General features: G+C 37.6%; 1 protein-coding gene across 1 annotated transcript in view; it reads left to right on the forward strand.

Moving 5' to 3' along the window:
* Window positions 1-21035, forward strand: part of DIAPH2 (diaphanous related formin 2) — a 940956-nt gene that overhangs the window by 282526 nt on the left and 637395 nt on the right. The window contains exon 18 of the mRNA XM_081115447.1: window positions 1442-1556. Coding sequence (XP_080971573.1) covers window positions 1442-1556 — 115 coding nt within the window. The remainder of the gene's footprint in view (window positions 1-1441; window positions 1557-21035) is intronic.

Raw genomic sequence — 21035 nt, forward strand, 5'->3', positions numbered from 1 at the left:
ATTGTATCATATTTGAGGACCATCTTCATCTTTCCTAGTACAAATTTTACTGTTTAACTGAGCAAATAATTTGAAATTAACATAGAAGGCAAAAGGAAAATCAAAGTGAAAGTGATAGAAACTAATGTATGAAATATATCACCAAATGAAAAATAATTTTGATTCTTATACCATTATTAACTTTCAGTACTGTAACAGCAAATACACTCTTTTTTTTTATTGATCCTCTATATCTTAGTTATTTTTGTTCTTAGGGAATGATTGTTATTATTTTTTTAGTTTTTAGATAGTTTGAGATAGGTGACAGTAGTCAGTAGTGAATAACCCAGTTGTTTTTTGATATGCTGTATGAATGTTTTTTTCCTTCCATAATATTTTGCTGTATTATTATCACATAATATGTCTTGTAAAAAGCTTATTATTGAGATTGGCACAGTCCCTATTCACTAGGAACTAATCTTCTAATGAAAATACAGTTACCCAGACTACCAGGTGGGGAAATGACTCATCTAAAAATATACAGTGATATTTGACAATATCTACATAGAAAATTGGTTTGACCAGAATAATGGTAAATCAGTTTTAAAGTTATTTATATACTTATGCTTTGCTCAGAAAGTAAATGTATAAATGGTTTTAGGAAGTAGATTTTTAAAAATCAGGTACAATCTACCAAACTATAGGATCTCTAAGCTGTTGGTTCAGTTATTTTTGTGTGTAAATGTAATGGTATGTTAATTTAGCATGCAGTATAATGGTACTAGGGATCATGAAGCATCATGATGCCCTGGAAAATGCACAATTCTTAATTTGGGTTTCAGTTTAGCAACTAAGAGCACAATTCCAGGAGCTGTACTGCCTAATGTTAAGTCCCATCTTTGCTATTTACTGCCTTGGGCAGCCACTTAAGCTTTCTGTCTTTCACATGGAAATAATAATAGGTCTTGCCTCAAAGAATTAGATGAGTTGATGTATGAAAATCACTTTAAACAGTACTGGACACATGGTTGGAGGCATGTATCAACTATTTGTATGGTTATTGACTTCAACTTAATCAGTGAACATGAGGAATTCACATTTCTGAATCTCAGTTCCCCCATTTTAAAAAATCCAGGAGCAAAAAGAATGTATGTGAGTTGGGGAAGGATTTGCTAAATTATTTTTAAGATTCCTTCCAGTAGAAGATTTTTATTTCAGTAGAAGATTTTTTTAAATGTAATTTGCAATAAGACCTATTGATATCATGTGCCTTTTTTATTTACTAATGGAATTCTGTGCCTTTCCCAATAAATATTACTTCAACAGTATTATTTTGATGGGTCCTAAAGTTGATTTAGTAGGTAAATGAATAAAGGAACTATCATTCAACTGTGGTGAAAGTGAATTCTTGAAAAATTAAATATAATGTTTTAGAAACATGTGTTTGTTATTTTTGTTTCAGATTGAACCCAAAGAATTATCTGAGAACTGTTTCTGGTTAAAGGTTAAGGAGGACAAGTTTGAAAATCCAGATCTCTTTGCAAAATTGGCACTGAATTTTGCTACCCAGATGAAAGGTACATTGTTTTTTATATAAATCCTTTATTCTGATATATTGAATCGGTAGCTTTGCTAAAGTTTCTACTAACACATGTGTCATATTTCCACATTGGACAGAGTCAAACATGAGTAGATTAATACATTAACTGCATGGACCTAACAACCTAAGAAGGTAGCTCTTTTGCCTTTTAATTTTATTTTGCATAAATGTTATTCATCTGAAAATCTAAGTTTTATTTTTTTTGTTTAATGTGTTATTCCTTCTCTATTATAAAGTTGTCATTTTTACTGAGAAGCAGAGATGAGTTTGTTGATTTACCATGTAAGATAAAATAATGCAATAATACTGGTGGCTTAAAGTTTTCATGATATTGGAATAAGATTGATACCCTAGTGCTCAAGTAGTTTTTCCTCTTACATTTGTACTAAACAATTTGGTTTCCTAGGAAATTTTATATTTTCTTTCTATAAGCAGATTTTGTGGAATGATATCAAAGTCTGGTATCTAGTAAGTTTTTTGTGTTTTTTTTTTTTTTTTTTTTTTTTTTTTTTTTTTTTTTTTTTTTTTTTACTGATTTGATAATAGAGTGCCTTGTTTATGATTAGACGCTTAGGCTCTTGTGACTATCCCATATAATTTTGGTGCTATAGAGGTAGCTTCTCAATCTTATAAGTAAATGTTGTAGTTTGTGAATTTTTAATAGTTTATATTAACATTTACTATTTTACTTATCATTGTATATTTGATAGTTTAGTTCAGTGATCGGCAAACCGCAGCTCGTGAGCCACATGCGGCTCTTTGGCCCCTTGAGTGTGGCTCTGCCACAAAATACCACGTGCGGGCGCGCAGTACAGGGCGATTGAAACTTCGTGGCCCATGCACAGAAGTCAGTTTTTGGCCTGGGCGAGTCTATTTTGAAAAAGTGGCATTAGAAGAAGTGGGTGGTGTCGGTGGGTCAGGCAACAGGAGACGCGGCGCAGGGAAGGCAGGCACGATTCATGCACGAGTTGAGGATGGGAGAGTTGGAAGGGGTTGATCTCAGCGAACGTACCTCAATCAGATTGAGGACGTTTTTAGCAAAGGCCAGCTTAGGAGTACCCTAATTAAGTTAATAACAATGTACCTACCTATATAGTTTAAGTTTAAAAAATTTGGCTCTCAAAAGAAATTTCAATCGTTGTACTGTTGATATTTGGCTCTGTTGACTAATGATTTTGCCTACCACTGGTTTAGTTAAACAGAGGATTTTTTCAGTCTGAGTCTTTACAACTAAGAAATTGATGTATTTCATAGTCTCATGCCCATAGAATTAGCACCTTTATCATTCATTTGTCACAACATGCGAAAATATGACTTTTGGGGGAGAGAGAGAGAGAGAGAGAGAGATATTATTCTCTTTCAGCCCTTCTATCAAATCTTGCATACTGGAACTAATATAGCTTGTGCTATATTTGTTGTTCCTTGTAAATTGAAGTTTGCACATATAGAAATCTGGGGGATTACAGTATTTTGAAGAATTCTGACATTTTACAAAATTCCTCTCATTAGGTCTTTTTTCCCTTCTTCTTTGCTGTAGTAGACCTTACATTTGAATGGTTCTTCAATGACTCCATAGACTACTATTTATTATAAACACTTTTTCTAAATTGAAAAAGTAAAATATGCTTATATTAAGGTATGTATATACTTAAAAAAGAAAGAAAAGACACATGGTAAACATATCCTTCAATCCCAGACTTATAGCTTCTTCTCCAGAGAAAACCACTCTTACTAATTTCTCACATTGCCTATGAGAAATAGTCTATGCCTTTAGAACAATGGTTCTCAACCTTCCTAATGCCGCGACCCTTTCATAAAATTCCTCATGTTGTGGTGACCCCCAATTTCATTGTTACAAATTGAACATAAAGCATAGTGATCAATCACAAAAACAATATGTAATTATATATGTGTTTTCCGATGGTCTTAGGCGACCCCTGTGAAAGGGTCGTTCGACCCCCAAAGGGGCTGTGACCCACAGGTTGAGAACCGCTGCTATAGAAGCATATGAATATTTATCTTTTTTGTTTTTTTTGTTACTTCCTACTGTTTTCACTTTTGTCCTTGGATATTATTCCATAATAGATTATGTTTATTTCCTGTGTTCTTTTTATATAATGCATAGAATTTTGCGGTCTGGGCTCATTTGAATTTATGTAACCAGTCCCCTAGTAATGGATATTTAGGTTAATTCCAGTCTTTTGCTATTTCAAGCAATGCTTCAGTGAACTTGTACTTACATATATCTTTGTGCGCATGGGATCTATCTAAAGGATAAATTCTAGAAGTGAAATTCCTGTCTAAAATGCTGTGTACATATATAATTTTGATGGATATTGCCAAATGGTCTTCCAAAGAGTTTGTGTCTATTTGTAGTGCCACCTAAAACATATGAGTATCTGTTCCCATCGCAGAGGTGAAAATGGTAAATCATCCATGTTATAATTTTTACTTCTTAAATTATGAGTGTGGTTGAGCAGCTTTTCTTCTACTCATAGGCAATCTTAATTTCTTATTTCCATGAACTTTTCTTAACAGTTCTTTGCACACTTCGTATTGAGCACTTGCTCTTTTACTTAGTGATGTATTTGGATTGAGTCCCACAAGAATCATAGATTTCATAAAATTTTAGTGTTAGTATGAATCTTAGAAGTGATTCTTTATTTTACCAATGAAGAAAATGAAGTTTGAAACATAGAGGTAACTAGAAAACCCATTGGAGAGTTTCTACAAGTAGTGAGGCATAGTGGGGAAAGACAGGAAATGGAGTTACCCATATTTGCATTCCAGCTGTGATGCCTGTAACCTCTGAGACTGAATTTTCTCATCCATAAAATGAGTAGACTAATGTTTACCTAGTAGTATTGTGAGAATTAAATAAGGTTATATATTTAAAGCACCCAGCACAGTGCTTAGCATAGCAGGCACTCAATACATATTAATCCCCCCTTACCTTTCATTTAACATGGTGTGTGTGCTTTGTTTTAGTTATTGACATTTAATATAACTGTTAATTCAGCAAGAGAATTTCCTGCTCTTCAGAGCAGCACTTGGTAGAGCCAATCAGTTACAATAGAAGCAATTCTTATTGTGACTGCTAAAATCTAATCAAACCAAAGTAAAACTAAACAAAAATCACGTAAAGGCTCTCATGTGCCCTAGCCTGTTTGGCTCAGTGGATAGAGCATCGACCCACAGACTGAAGGGTCCTGGACTCGATTCCAGTCAAGGGCATGTACCTTGGTTCCAGGTTGGATCAACCAGGTGTGGTCAGGGTGCATGTGGAGGCCATCAATCGATGTGTCTCTCTCCCCTTTGTTCTTTCTCTTTATCTCCCCCTCTCACTTCTATTCTCTCTAAAAATCAATGGAAAAATATCCTTGGGCAAGGATTAAAAAAAAGGCTCTCATGTACTCATTGCTGAGACTCCGAGTCTTGGAATTTTCTAAGCAGTGTTGCTTCTATTTCTTTCCTAATTTTGAGTATTTGAGTACAAATCAGGTCAGGCACACCTTTAAGTACTATGACTTTTACTAAGATTTATTTCTGAAGGGACATTCAACGGAACAATTAAGCATCATAGCATATTCCAGACAAGTATAATATCGGCAAAACACGTTTTCATCATATACAGCTGCCATTTATTTTAATACCACTTAATAACTATCGATTGATCTTACTGTAATAGTTGAAGTTCTTTGCCTTTCACAGGGTCTTGATTTATAATTTGGTCAGTAGGTGGCAGGATCCGTAAGAAATGAATCCGGGGCTCTGGCTCCAGTGACCCACACAGCCCTGGAGTTCCTGGAGTTCTGAGCTCCAGGGCATCCTTTCTTCCCCATTCAGCTGCAGTTTGCCTGTCACTCAAATGCAATCAGGAAGCAGCCACACACTCATTGTTTCTAAGAACTATTTCCAAAGCTCTTAGGCCCACTGTTCTAAAACCTCTGAGAATTTCCTCCTACTGCAAGGGGTTTGGAGAGCTCAAGGATCTGTTTCTTAAATTCATTGGAAAGCTTTACCGGTCTGTTTTAAGAAAAGGTTTAATCTAGGTATTTAAAGTTGCTTTGGATTGCTAAATAGAAGTTCTAAAACTTCTGATAACTATAATATTTAAATGTGTAAATATTTAATATAGGAAAGTACCATTAAATTAAACTTTCTAGTTGAAGTACTTATCTTAGAGTTGTAGAGAAATTTATTTTTAATTTTCTATTATAAACCAAATTATTTTTATTTTAAGAGAGACTGGAACTCCCATTTTAGTCAGTTTCTATTTGTAGAGTCCCCACCTTGTGCAAGGTACATGGGAGGGAGAGAGAAGAATAGGCTTATTCCTGTACTAGGGAACTCATCATCCAGGGAAGGGGAGAGGAAGAGGAGCACTACATTTATTCAAGTTGTAATAAATGTCAACATAGATATTCTTAAAATGCCATAACAGCACAAAATGGAAATAGTTAATTTTGTCTAGATCAAATGGGGATCCCAGAGGTGGTATCATTTGAATTGGGCCTTGTGTTTTGGTATCATTTCATTAGGGGAAGTAGAAGAGAAGGCATTCTAGGCCAAGAACACCATTAGCAAAGTAATGGGGTGGGGGAAGGTGAAACCCATAGTGTGTTGAAAGCACATCCTGTTGGGTTGGGATTTGGGGGTGAAGGTGGTAAAGTGAACTTCACGTTGAAGAAATGGGGTTTTGTTTTTTAAGCATGGGGGGCCCAATAATTTGATGATTCATCATTGAGCAGGTGTTTGGCATACACATAGGTTATGAGAATTCACAGATAGATGATGGAACATTGCTTGTGAATAAATACCCTTAGGCTCAGCAAAATATGGTGATATCCTGACTAGTAGGAATTCTTAATCGCTATTGTGTATTCTCATTCCTAAATCCTTTGTCTCCACACTTATAATATTTAGGTTCTTCTTACAAGCCATAATGATGCTGTATGACAAAGTATATCTCAAAATGATCTCTGGATTAGTGAAAAAATTATATATCTCTGTGTAGTAGAGACAACTTGAAAAGGCCCTGTTAGTACTTGTGAATATATGTCATATATGCAACTGTTGGAATTTGCATTTGTGTTCTAGTTTTATTATTGATTTGATGATATTTGGCAGCATAGAAACATCAAGGGACTAATAATAGTGTCATTTTCCTTAAAATTTATAGTAATTATAGATAATAGTGATATTGTATAAGAATTAACGTAATTATGGCTAATATTAACTAAGCTTGAAATAATAATAAAATATGTAGGTTATAGCTGCTAATTCTAATTAGAATTTCTAGGGTTCTCTAGAGGCCTCAGGAAGAACAAAGATTGTGTGGAAGTTGTAAGCAGTTTCTTGGTTTTAATGTTGCTTGGAGGAAATATAAGAAATAAACACGAGAGGTTAATAAAATTTAGCTTCTTCAATAATATATTTCTGTAGTACAATTTAGCTTTAATAATAACAGAAAATTGAGCTATTTATATAAAAGCACTTTTTCTCTAGGATCATATTCTAAATTGTGTTTCTTAGTCTTGGAATCAGCTGGCTGCTTTTGAAGATACCTGCTTTTTTGTTTGCTTTAATACAGTCTTCTATATTTAGTAAAGCAATCCAAAACCAAAAGAGTAGTAAAATCTAATTCGTCTCTGTCTTCATAATATAGGAATTCTTGGAATTGGCTTGAAAATAATGAGATGTCAGTCTCAGAGTTCACACCCCCTATAACAGTGATGGCGAACCTTTTGAGCTCGGCATGTCAGCATTTTGAAAAAACCTAACTTAACTCTGGTGCCGTGTCACATATAGAAAATTTTTGATATTTGCAACCATAGTAAAGCAAAGACTTATATTTTTGATATTTATTTTATATATTTAAATGCCATTTAACAAAGAAAAATCAACCAAAAAAAGAGTTCGCGTGTCACCTCTGACACGCGTGTCATAGGTTCGCCATCACTGCCCTATAAGAAGGCGCTAAAATGTCCTAAGAGGCCTGTTGTCCTAATAAATAACTTGTCATCTTAATGATACATAATACATGCTCTATAATGTAAGCTTTAATACAGAGAGAACAAACCAAGAAGACTTAATTCTTTTAGGCAGCCAACCAAAAGCATACATACCTATATATAATTGAATTATTTTATTATGTCCAAGTTCTTTGGATTTCTATATATAAACTAACTGATTAGCTTTGTCTATCAGTTTGTCTTACTAAAATTGTTAAAATTAGGAACATTTTAAGTGTTTTAATTTATGCTGACGCATACATTCCTTTCTAATTATCTTGTTCTAATATTGATCAACCACTTTCTGCCTGTAGAAGAGGGTACAAGGAATTTTTGAGTCAGAGATACATGCCATTGTTTAATTCTAAGAGTCAGTGATTGTAGAGAGAAGTTGAAGCAATGTATCTTCAGCCTTTTAAATGAGTAGGCTGAAAACTGGCTCTATTTTTACATATTGGTGATGGTGTGGTGGTTGTGCTGCTTCTAATACCATCACTATTGATAACAATTATAGCAATCATAATAAGAATAATAATAGCACATTTATTAAGCACTTACTCTGTCTCAAGTGCCAGGGTAAACATTTTAAATCCATATCTCATTTATTCCTCACATCAACCCTAGATGCTATTAATAATATTTTATAGGTGAAGAAACTGAGGCTGTGGGAGATTAAGCAGTATATCTTATTTATAATAGCTGGTAAGTGGCAAAGCTGAGATTTGAACCCAGGTTTGTTTTTAATCACTTACTTCCCTATGTTGTAACATTGGCTTTTATGCCTTAGTAATTTGGGCATTTTGTTGCACAGTTTAACTGATTCCTTTTTAATGCTATAGTTTCACATATGTTATCTTAGGAAATGTGTAATCCTGATATCCTGGAACTAGAGATAGTTCTTTAGAGCGTAAGCCACAGCTAGGAAGTTGTATGTTCATGGAAAGGGATATGGTTATTTTTTTGCTATGATTATGATTTTTTAAGGCATTTTCTTCATAGAATCTATTAACTGTAGAGCATGGCTATGATTTGGGGTCTGTCTCTTTTAATAATGAATGAAGGAATGTGGTCTTTATGCTATTAAGTATTTGGTAAGGATATATTAATATATATGGAGTGCATAAAGTAATTAAATCAATTTTTCATGAGGTTAGCTTTCTAACACTATAGACACCTTGTATTATTTTAATTTGGCAATTTTTAGCTGTGAGTTAGTGAGAATGTCTCTCCTGTTTCAGTAATTTTTGCTAATAAGCGTTGTATTGATTTGGCACAATCACAGGTGTTCGGTTGGTAGCATTTACAATTCACACAGACACTCATTTACATTTAGAATTATTATTCTCCTAGATTAGTTTTATTTTGGCAAATTGAAACCATTGACATTGAAATGCAATGGACATTTCTAACACAGCTATGTAGAAGCACAAAGCGGTGTGCTTTGTTCCAACTGCAGACTGCTGGCACTTAAACCAGGTCCAGACTGTATCTTGCATGATAAAAGAAGCAAAAACAAGAGGTTTCTCTGATTTGTTAAAAAAATAAATTCAATTTAGAGAAGTTTAAATCTGGTAGGTTTTTCTGAGGCATCGTATGTAAGTAATTCCTTTAATCAATTAGTCCTTGTTGGTGAGAATAAATTTGTTCTTTTAATAAGTTATTCAGTAATCTCTAATTTTTATTTAATTTTCCCTAATTTTAAATTATGCTTTTTGCTATTATTATATTATTATAATTATTTTCATTATTATAATTTTTATTTTTGCCATTACTTTTGTTTTTTTTTATTATTTCTTCCAGTGTTATCATTATATAATTGACATATAAAGTTATATAAATTTAGGCTATATAACATAATAATTTTACATATTGATTACCACAATAAGTTTAGTGACTATCCCTTACCTCACATAATTATAAATTTTTGTTCTTGTGATGGGAACTTTTAAGGTTTACAACATTTTTCCAATACATAATACAGTATTGTTAACTGTAGTCATCGTGCTGTACATTACATCACCAGAACTTATTTATCTTATAATTGGAAATTTATACCGTTTGACCACCTTCACCCAAGTCTCCTACCCCATAACCCCCTGCCTCTGGCAACCATAAATCTTAGATCTGTTTCTATGAGCATATCATTATTTTATAACAATGATTAACATCTTGTAAGGTAGTTTTGCCAATTGAGTGAGATCAATTTTATTAGGTGCCCTCCAGATACTGTATGGGAAATGACCCAAGAAATTCAAAATTATAACTTAAAAATATCAGTTCCAGCCTGGCCAGTGTAGCTGAGTGGTTTAGTGTCAACCTATGAACCAGGAGGTCAAGGTTCAATTCCTGGTCAGGGCACATGCTCGATCTCCAGTGTGGGGCATGCAGGAGGCAGCCTAGCAGTGATTCTCTTGCATCATTGATATTTCTATCTCTGTCCCTCTCCCTTCCTATCTGAAACCAATAAAATATATTTAAAAAATATTAGTTCCATTTAAACAATTACTGGTAAAATTATTAATATTTATTGTGCACTTACTATATGCCAGCTACTTTTATAAGTGTTTTACATGAGTTATTTAATTTTTTAATCTATGCTGTAGGTACTATTATTATAACCATTTTGAAAATGAGCAAAGTGGAACTGGAAATCAAGCTCAAGCAGAATGATTGCACAGCCTGAGAGCTTCACCACCTCGCTATGATTACGATGTGAACAAAGGCTGGGAAGTAGGGTGCGTTCGAGCAAGCCTGAATCTGCAGACTGTCCTTTTGACAGAACTAAATGAATCAGTTTGCTCACTAAGTAATTGTTTAGAGTGTGCTGCAAAACATATCTCCTGATATAAAATCCATCTAGAAAGAGTAAAATATATTGAAGTTGTTAGCAACCCTTGGCTAAGTTCTCTACATTCATGCGTTATGCCTTTGGTTCATCCGTGGCCAAATATTAAGATGAGTCTGATTTCTCCCTGCCTCCCCAGCATCATTTCTTCCTGTTCATTGTCATCTGTTGATAGTATAGGATTATACTTTTTTTGTTTTGTTTTGTTTTGTTAATCCTCACTGGAGGAGATTTTTCCATTGATTTTTAGAGAGAGTGGAAGGGAGGGGGAGAAAAACATCGATGTAAGAGAGACATTGATTGGTTGCCTCCCGCATGTACTCCTACCAGGGCTGGGGATTTAGCCTGCAACCCAGGTACATGCCCTTGACCAGAGTGGAACCTGGGACCACCCTTCAGTCTGTGGGCCAATGCTCTAGCCACTGAGCCAAAGTAGCTAGAGCAAGGATTATACTTTTAATTTGAATTCATTTTATAGGAACCTAAATAGACTATGTGTTGCATTCAAATGGCAAATATAACTATTGTGAAATATCAATATTCACTGCATTTGAATGACTTACTGAGAGTTGACTGTGTCTGGCTTCATGTGATAAGAACAGACTGATAACATGCTCCTGGCAAAGAGTGAGCAATGTGCTTGTCCTAGCATGTAATTGTTTTTAATAGAAGGCAACAAAAGTGACTACTCTGTCACATGTGATGCTACTAGGATATTTGTAATTGTCTTTGAAAAGAGAAGCTGGTGTGATTAGGTACCTTTTGTTCCATTAATAGAAATAATAAAGATGCTATCACTGCTCTCCTAGCTTTTACTTTACTATTTGTTTATACAGTACCAATCAGATCACATTCTTGTTAATTATTGGCATTTTTATTCTTTCTCACATGCTTTTGTTTTCTTAATGCTGAAAATTTAAGTCTTTTAACAGTTTAGTGTATTATCAAATGTTAATAAATTTATCTATGTGATAGGTCAGAATGTGGTTCTAAAATCCTTGTATCATAATTTATAGATCTTCATTTTATTAAGAATATTATCACTTGGCATTACACAGTTTCTTAATCCATTTCAGGGCATATACTGAGCACATATAAAGGCAAAATCTTAGAAAGTTAATTTCTTGGATTTGAAACAGGATTTGGGGACACAAGTCTAGTCCTTTTTGAATATTTAAGACCAAGACATAACTTAGCTAAGGGATTCCTTTAGAATTTATAATTTCTTAAAATTTTAGAATTCTTTACCCTTTTCTAAGATGGCTTCTGATCAGCCATGTTCTTTTTCATGTTCACTTATATATAACCTATGAAAGCAGTGAGATTTTTTCGTATTTTCTTTTTGAAATTTATTTGGTCTACTGATGTCTGTCATCCTTACATAAAGACTAGAGGCCTAGTGCATGAATTTGTGCATGGTTGGGGTCTGGCCAGCCTGGACCCAATTGGGGTGGATTGGGGCTGGGCCTGTTGGGAGGATGAGATGGTGGGAGGTTGGCTGGCAGGCCTGCCCTGATTGGGGCCAATCAAGGCTGGCGGGCTGGGGGAAGGGGCCGCAGGCAATTGGCTGTGGACCCCGCACCCAATTGGGGTTGGGGGGCAGATTAAGGGTGGGGATGGCCATAGGGAGGGGCTGTGGGTGGTGGGCTGTATGGCCCTGCTCCCTATTGGGGTTGGGGGATGATCAGGGGCATGGCCATCCGGGGGAGGGATTGTGGGCCAATCAGGGTGATGGGGGCCCATAGGGGGCAGGGCTGGCCAGGTAGAGGAGCTGCAGGAGGTTGTGGGGGGGGGGTGATCAGGGGTGGGGCCAGCCAGGGGGAGGAGCTGTGGGCAGATCAAGGTGGTGGGGCCCATCAGGGGTGGGGCTGGCCAGAGGAAGGGGATGGGGTGTTTGGCCAGCCAGCCCCGCCCTTGATTGGGGTGGGAGAGTCTGGTATTGGGCAGTACTTATTAAAGGATATTTTTGAGAACAGTAAGTAGGAAGAATGGGAAAAGAGTATGTTTGAGCAAAGGAATAAGTAAAGCTGCAAAACTGGCCAGGGATCAGCCTCAGCTAACTACATAGAGCTGGGAAAATGGAGAAAAAAGGAGACATATATACCTGATCAGGCCAGTTTGCTGGCCACAGTAGGCATCATAGCTGGTTGTTACAGTGTTATTGTCACTGGCTTTTTATATAGATAGATGATATTACCCACCATAATTAATAGGGTTTGATACTGTTTTGATTTCCAGTGGTAGTAATTTTTTAAACTTATCATTTTATCTGTTTTTGCTTAATGCTTTTTGTGACAAATTATACACATTTATGATGACAGTGGGTTAGGTGTAGAGTCTTTGTCCTTGGTACAGAACCTAGGTATCTGACGCCGTAAGAATTGAACTCATGACCTTGGCGTGGTGTTTTAACCAATGTAAACAATTGGCCACAGGTAGATGTATATATAATGACAAAGGTAACTGTCAGCTATTTATAACAGCCTTTGCTGTAGTAGATATAACCTTGATAATATTTGCTTTCTGTAATAGTAGTGCCTACGAACAGCTTTATACTGGAGGGCTCCAAATTTCTTAATATTTGAGACTTTTTAAAGAGCTTTTTAAATTTAATATTGTACCAGATGAGGATATACCAGTATATTATTAATTTTTTAAAATATATTTTATTGATTTTTCACAGGGAGGAAGGGAGAGAGATAGAAAGTTAGAAACATCGATGAGAGAGAAACATCGATCAGCTGCCTCCTGCACACTCCCCACTGGGGATGTGCCCGCAACCCAGGTACATGCCCTTGACCGGAATCGAACCCGGGACCCTTCAGTCCGCAGGCCGACGCTCTATCCACTGAGCCAAACCGGTTTTGGCGTATATTATTAGTTTTATAGAACAAAACGGCAAGTCAACAAATTCTTTTCAGGGACATACCTGAATATATTTTAATTAAGCTTTATTGAGAGAAATAGTCACATGTATAAAACCACTTTATCATTATCCTAATACTTGTAGCCCGGTGCACAAAATTCATGCACATTATACGGGAATTAATTAGTGGAAATATTTTAATATTACTATTTACTCTTTCTCTATAATAGAAGTGTGAGAAATGAAAGGAAATTAGTAAAATGTATATGAAAATAATAATTAAATTTATTAATAAATAAACATAACAAAAGGCTATAACAACAACAGAGGCATGATATGAAAACAACAAAAACATGATATGAAAACAACAGTGATGCAAACAAGACTGATAAAGTGATTAAACTTATTCTAATATCTCCCTGTACAGTAAGAGTGAAAACACTTTCAGAGTGCTTGATTAATTTCCCTTGTGCTGAGTACTTAGAACTTTAACTGTAACATCACAAGCTCTTCGAACTTGAGAGAAAGCAACATATAACTGACCATGTGCAAAAATGGGTTCAGTAGGAATATGCCTACTCTATCTAGAGTTTGTCCTTGTGATTTATTAATAGTCATCACAAATGTTGGCATCACTGGAAGCTGTCGTTGAATCAATTTAAATGGGAGGCCAGTGTCAGATGGGGACAAATCAATTCTTGGAATCAGAACAACCGCTCCCTCTGCAGATCCTGTTAATACTTCAGCTTCGGTAATGTTAGGCCATAATCTTTTGATAATAAATCTGGTACCATTACAAAGACCCCATTTACTATTAAGATTCCTCAATAGCATGATGATTGCACCCACTTTCAATTTTAATTTATGACACGGCATTCCCAAAGGAGTAATACTATTAAGAAATTCGGTGGGAAAATTTTCCTTTTCAGCATCATCTGTGGAATCAATGGAATCATCACTCAAATATGTGTGAAAATCTCCATCGAGTATATCCAAAATTTCTTCATTTAATGTTTGAACATGCTCATTTTTTGGACAAAGAATTGCACGTTTAGATATATTTTTAATATTATCTATAGTATTTCCAAAGGTAGCTTCAATAATAGATCCATTACAAATCATTTCACAGGGGATTTCAATAATATCCATTCATAAATGAAAACTGCTATCAAGTTTGCTATCCCCAAGTTTTACTAACCATTCACTATAAGCAGAATCCTCTGATCTCATATTTGTTGTAAGAGACAACTAAACATCCCCAAACATTGCAACACTTTAAACTCGTTTGTACTATGGCCGATCGCATAGCATGTGGTACAATACTGAGACATTGTCAAAACGCCCCTCCAAGAAGGAGAACTTTCCCACCAAATACAACATTCAAATTCATAATTTCTCTTAGTAATCTGTCTATGGCATTTATCGCATGACTGGATGCCATGGTGTATTCATCAATGAGAAGTTGGGCCTTTTTAATAGTTTTAGCAACTTCACTGTTTATATCGAGTCTAGAAATTGAAGTTTCATTTAATGGAATTTAATGGAATCGGTAATTTATATTGGGAATGAAAGGTGCTTCCATTGAGAAGTAAATTTGCAGCAATTCCTGTAGACGCTGTGGGTAAAACAGTACCACCATGACCTCTAATACAATGTGTTAAAACTTTATCCAGATATGCAGGTGAATATGATTCCTAGCTGGCAGGCCCCTGACAGCAAGCTGGCCACCTGTGGATTCTGTGAGGAACGGGGCTCCCTCCTCCCTCCTGTCAGGGTCTGGGGTGCAGGAGAATGGGGTTCTGGCTGGCAGGCCACTGACAGAAAGCTATCCAACAGCAGATTCTGTGAGGAATGGGTCTGCCTCCTCCCTACTGTCAGGGTCTGGTTTAAAGGCTGGCCACACTCCCTGTTGGGCCAGACCCAGTGTTCTACCTGGGCCTCCGCCTCAGCAACACAGGACTGACTGCTGCTGGGCGCTCCTGGCGATCCAAGGGTGGGCTCTTCTCTCATGCCTCGCGGGAAACAGCTCCGGAGGGCACAGCCCTTGGCAAGGCAACCCAGGACTCAGTACTTCCATGCTCCGAGGGCGGGTTCCTGCCCGAAACCTCGCTCTCTGGTAAACAGCTGGTAGAGGGCACAGCCGTTTCCAAGACGACCCCTGCAGAACTAACTTCCTTCCGTTTGGTCAAGCTTCGGATGTTACGTTGCACCCAAGGTTTTTATATAAATAGATAATGGTATTATTTTCTCTTTGTTTCAATGATAGTCTACATTTCTTTATACATAACTTCAGAGACATTGAAGCATTTAATTATTATCAGCTCTCTCAGATTTAATGCTTTTCAAAATATCATTGTCAGTTTTGTTGGTGAGCAGGTGACATTTGTGCTTCAACATTTATATATTGTATCACATTTGCTTGAAAGTTATTAACAATAAATAAGTTTAATTAATTAGGCTGGACTCTAGTTAGGACTTAATAAAGAAGTAGTCTTAAGAGCTTGCTCTGATTTTTATGAATATTGCAAGTGGCTATATGGGTAATATTTTCTTATAATTTAGTATTTATGTGATGTATATAGCAGCTCTCAGTTATTTGCTTTAGTAGAGTGGAATGAATGTATGGAACATTTGGGGATATATGTGGAAAACAAAGACAATTACAGTAGTCCCATTTTATCTATGGTTTCCCGTTCTACTGTTGTAGTTACCCTCGGTCAAACATGTTCTGAAAATATTAAGTGGAAAATTCCAGAAATAAACACTTTAGATGTGTTAAAATGTGTGCCATTCTTAGTAGCATGATTAAATCTCATGCTTTGTGCTATGTCCTGCTTTGTCCAGCTCTGTCTCACCCTGGACATGAATCACCCCTTTGTACAACTCGACCCTCCCTTTAGTGGCTGAGTAGTCTTCTCAGTTACCAGATCAGCTGTTAATGGCATCAGAATACTTATGTACAAGTGACCCTTATTTTACTTAATAATATCACATTCCCATAACTTTTATTACAGTATATTATTAAAATTGTTCTGTTAAAATAATAATCTTTCAGTGTTGTTCAGAGGTTGAGGAGCATTGACCTATGAATGAGGAGGTCATGGTTCCATTCCAAGTTAGAGCATGTGCCCTGCCTGTGGTCTCAAGCCCTAGTGTGCCATGTGCAGAAGGCAGTCAATCTATGATTCTCTCTCATCATTTATGCTTCTCTCTCTCTCTCTCTCTCTCTCTCTCTCTCTCTCTCTCCCCCCTCTCCCTCCTTTCCTCCCTCCCTCCCTCCCTTCTTCCCTCCCTCCCTCCTTCTCCCTTCTTCTTTGAAATCAATAAAAACATATTTTTAAAAAATTGCTCTACTTCATTATTAGTTACTAGGGGCCCGCTGCACGGATTTGTGCACCAGTGGGATCCCTCGGCCTGGCCTGTGGTGATCAGGCCAAAACCCGCTCTCTGACATCCCCCAAGGGGTCCCGGATTGTGAGGGGGCAGTTCTCAGGTGACCCACCTGGACCTGGAATTGGGCTCCCTCCTTTCTGGTTCTGGGTGTGTCATCCAAGAACCACAGCTGCCAAATTACCACAGCTTGGCAGCTCCTGGTGGTCATTGCGCATCATATCTACCGGTTGAATGGTCGAACGGTCACTTAGGCTTTTAAATATATATACATAGTTGTTAATCTTTTACTCTGCCTAATTAATAAATTAAATGTTATCATAGGTATGTGTGCCTAGTAAAAATCATAGTGTATGTAGGGGTTAGTACTATCTCCGTTTCAGGCGTTCACTGGGACTCTTGGAATGTATCCGAAACGAATGTGGAGGGATTACTCTAAATGTTTTCATAGTAGCCTTTTTTTTTGTATTTCATTTTCTTTAGCTATATTTGTTTTCTCTTGGACCAGGGATAAGAAGCAAATAAGTAATGAAAACAACCTTTGTATAGCCAGTTCTAGTAGGACTTAATTATTTTTTTCAAAGATGATCTTAAACATTTGTTAGCAGATAAAATGGTCTCTTGGCCTTTAGGAAATGTGCTATATAGGTACACTGTCATGCTTCCAGATTCTCCTGGGCCATACATTATAGAAAATCCTGTACCAACCATTGAATTCCTTCATGTTCATAGGAATTACAATGGGCTTATGCTGTTTGGAGTATTACTTTAAGTTGTAAGACTCTCTTTTTGTAGATTCTCTTAATTCCCCTATCTCCATATTTTGTCTCTTGCAACAACAGTGATCTTATTGGTAAAAGTCCAACAAACACCTCAGGATTGATGTAGTTGGAGTTTCAATAAATATGAACTCCTTCATGAACTGTGCTAGATTCAGTTTGGTCTGTGAGCATTCTGTTGGCTGGTTGCTGAGGGTACTCGACATTCCTTAGCCACTAAGCCAGCAATTTGCAACCTTTTCATTTCATGCCACACATAAACTGATTACTAAGATTCTGTGGTACCCCCCCCCCAAAAAAAAGTGTGTGTGTGTGTGTATTTTATTTTTTTACTGATATGACAAAAAATAGGTATAATTTTTTTAAAATGTATATTTATTGTTGAAAGTATTACAGATATCCCCTTTTTTCCTCCCATTGACCCCCTCAACCCCATCCCCACCCCCAGGCCTTCACCACACTATTGTCTGTGTCCATGGGTTATGCATATATGCTCTTTGGTTAATCTCTCCCCACCCCTCCACCCTTGCCCTTTTTGATTCATTCACACTAGAGGACTATTTTTGTGTTGGCTGTTGTCATTATTTATTTGACAATCTAAGTGAAAAGAGGTCAGTGCCCCTGACTAAATAGGCAGGTAATTGCATGTTTTACAATTTCTTATGACACACAGGTTGAAAATCACTGCACTAGGCAGTTGATCACCTGGAATGTATATATGAACTGGAAATTGAGCGTTTATGTACTAGGATAATGGACACAGAGACAGAAAAGAGTTGACTCATAAAGCATATGTTACCACACATTTTCTGAACTTTTTACATATATTAAATAATTTAATCCTCATGAAAGAAAACATGAGCTAATGCTATTATCTCCATTTTTTAACATTAGATAACTGGGTCACATGGTGACTTATCCATAGGTCAAAAGGGTAGTAAGATAGCAAAGCTGAGTTTAACCTAGTACTTTTAATTGCTATACAAACAGCTAGTTTTCAGTTCATTTGTCAAGAGTGGGGAACCTTTTTTCTGCCAAGGACCATTTGGATATTTATAATATCATTCATGGGCCATACAAAATTATCAACTTAAAAATTATCTGCTATATTTGGTCAAACATTTAATTAACTCACCCCTAATGCCGTGGCAGGGCCAGACCAAATTATTCCGTGGTCCTCATGTGGCCCATGGGGCGGGCATTCCACACTTGATACATGGTGTCAGTTATATAGTTGGTAAACAAGGTTCCTTTTACATATTTATGAAGTATATGTCATAAAAACTGCAGTCCTATTCCTCTGGCCTAAAACATGACCAGGCAGGCAGGTCTGGGGTTTATCTGGAAGCCAGAATGGGTGTGACAGCCGGGAAGAGAATTAGTCTGGTTTGGTGATATACGCTGGCTGAACGAGAATTTCCAGACTATCCACATTTCTTTCTGAGTTGCTTCTGAGTCTGAACAGTATTACTCATTCTTGGCACCTAAGTGTACTTGTTTTAGAATCAAATCTTGAAGGTGACACTTGCAATTTGGGGAGGACATGAAAAACTCTAACAGAAGTTCCCCTTGTTTTAAAACCTCCAGTTGTGTATTAATTTTTACCAAAAAGTCTTTCCTGGAAACTGCTTTCAGAATTGTTTCAGAATTATTTTATAAGGAAATGCTGCAGGATATTTTGCAAGTTTATTTCCCTATTATATTAAAGCAGAGGATTCTAAGCTGATATCACAATGTATTGCTATATATACAACATATGTAGCATATTTTATATATATCTACTAGAGGCCCAGTGCATGACATTTGTACACTGGGGCGGGGAGGGTCCCTCAGCCAGGCCTATGCCCTCTTGCAGTCCGGGACCGCTTGGCGGATGTCTGCGTGCCGGCTTAAGCCCGATCCCCCTTGCAGTCAGACATCCCTCTCACAGGCCAGGGTTTTTGCAGTCCAGGACCCCTCGCTCCTTACCGCCTGCCTGCAGTGGAGGCAGGAGAGGCCACCATTGCTGCACTCTCCAGCTGTGAGCCTGGCTTCTGGCTGAGTGGCGCTCCCCCTGTGGGAGTGCATGGACCACCAGGGAGCAGCTTGTGCATTGAGCGTCTGCCCCCTGGTGGTCAGTGCGCGTCATAGCGACCAGTCTTTCTGCTGTTCTGTGTATTTGCATATTAGGGTTTTATTATATAGGATATATATAAAAGCCTAAGCAACCATTATGGCCGACCAACTGACCCGTCGGTCACTATGATACACAATGACCACTAGGGGGCAGACATTCAACACAGGAGCTGCCTCTTGGTGGTCAGTGGGCTCCCACAGCCAACCTCCCATGGCCAGCCAACCTCCTGTGGTCCCTATTCCTGGCTGGCCAAACTCCCACGGTTCCTCCCCCCGGCTGGCTGTCCCTAATCACCGGCCAGGCCAAGGGACTGAATTCATGCACCGGGACTCTCTATATATAAAAGCCTAAGTGACTGTTACCACTGAACGACTGGAATGACTGGTCAACCAATCGCTATGACATGCACTGACCATCAGCTCAACGCAGGAGCTGCCCCCTGGTGGTCAGTGCACTCACACAGCCAACCTCCCGTGGCCCCTCCTCCTTCATGGCTAGCCAACCTCCCATGCCTCCCCCCCTTCTGGCCAACCTCCTGTGGTCCCTCCCCCCAGCTGGCTAACTTCCCGCGGTCCCTCCCCTGAGCCGGCCAGCCCCCCGAAAGGCCGGCCAATGTCCCATGGTGCCTCCCCCCTGCTGGCTAGCCCCCCCAATAGGTCCTGATTAGGGGGCCGGCCAGCCAACCTCATGGGGTCCCTCCCCCGGGCCCACCAGCCCCCGATAGGTCTCAGTCACTGGCCAGGCCGAGGGACCCCACCGTGCACGAATTCATGCACTGGGCCTCTAGTATATACATATATATCATGCCTTATCCCCTACCATCCACCCTTACTAAACCACATGGGGTTAGATTCTGTCAGACACGTATCTCTGCCTTCTTGAAGTCATCTAATTTATGTGACTCCTACAAATGCTGTAATCTAAGTGCCTAAATTACTTTTTGTACTTGTAATTCAAATATTAATGCTTTCTTAATAGTGTGGGGTTTTGAGATCCAAGGTCATTTTAAATGTCTGCTGGGAGGTGACTGTGTGTAGCAGTTACAGGCACTACAGCATGCTTGTTTGACTGAAAGAAATCAATATGTCAACTTATCAACATACACTTTTTAATACTGTTCCAAATAGATTGCTGTAAAAAGTTATTAAACTATATTAATCACTTAAAATGTTAAGGAAAGCCTAATTTTCTAACAATTATTATCAAGTTAGTTATTAAACAGAAATCATGTTATATCATTTTGATTTTTTTTATGAGAAGTACCTCTTCTTTTATAAGAAACATTGTATTTAATGCACATTAGTACTAGCTCACTGAAATGTTTGGTGTCCATAGGCATTCCCTTTACATGTTCTGCACTTTCCAATTTTGAATTGAGGTCAGATAAGAGGGTTTACATAAATACTTTAGATTTGAGTCATCAAAAGAGGTTATATAAATGAGCTT

This window comes from Myotis nattereri (assembly GCF_964212035.1).
Source record: "Myotis nattereri genome assembly, chromosome: X".
In the NCBI taxonomy this organism is placed as follows: Eukaryota; Metazoa; Chordata; class Mammalia; order Chiroptera; family Vespertilionidae; genus Myotis; species Myotis nattereri.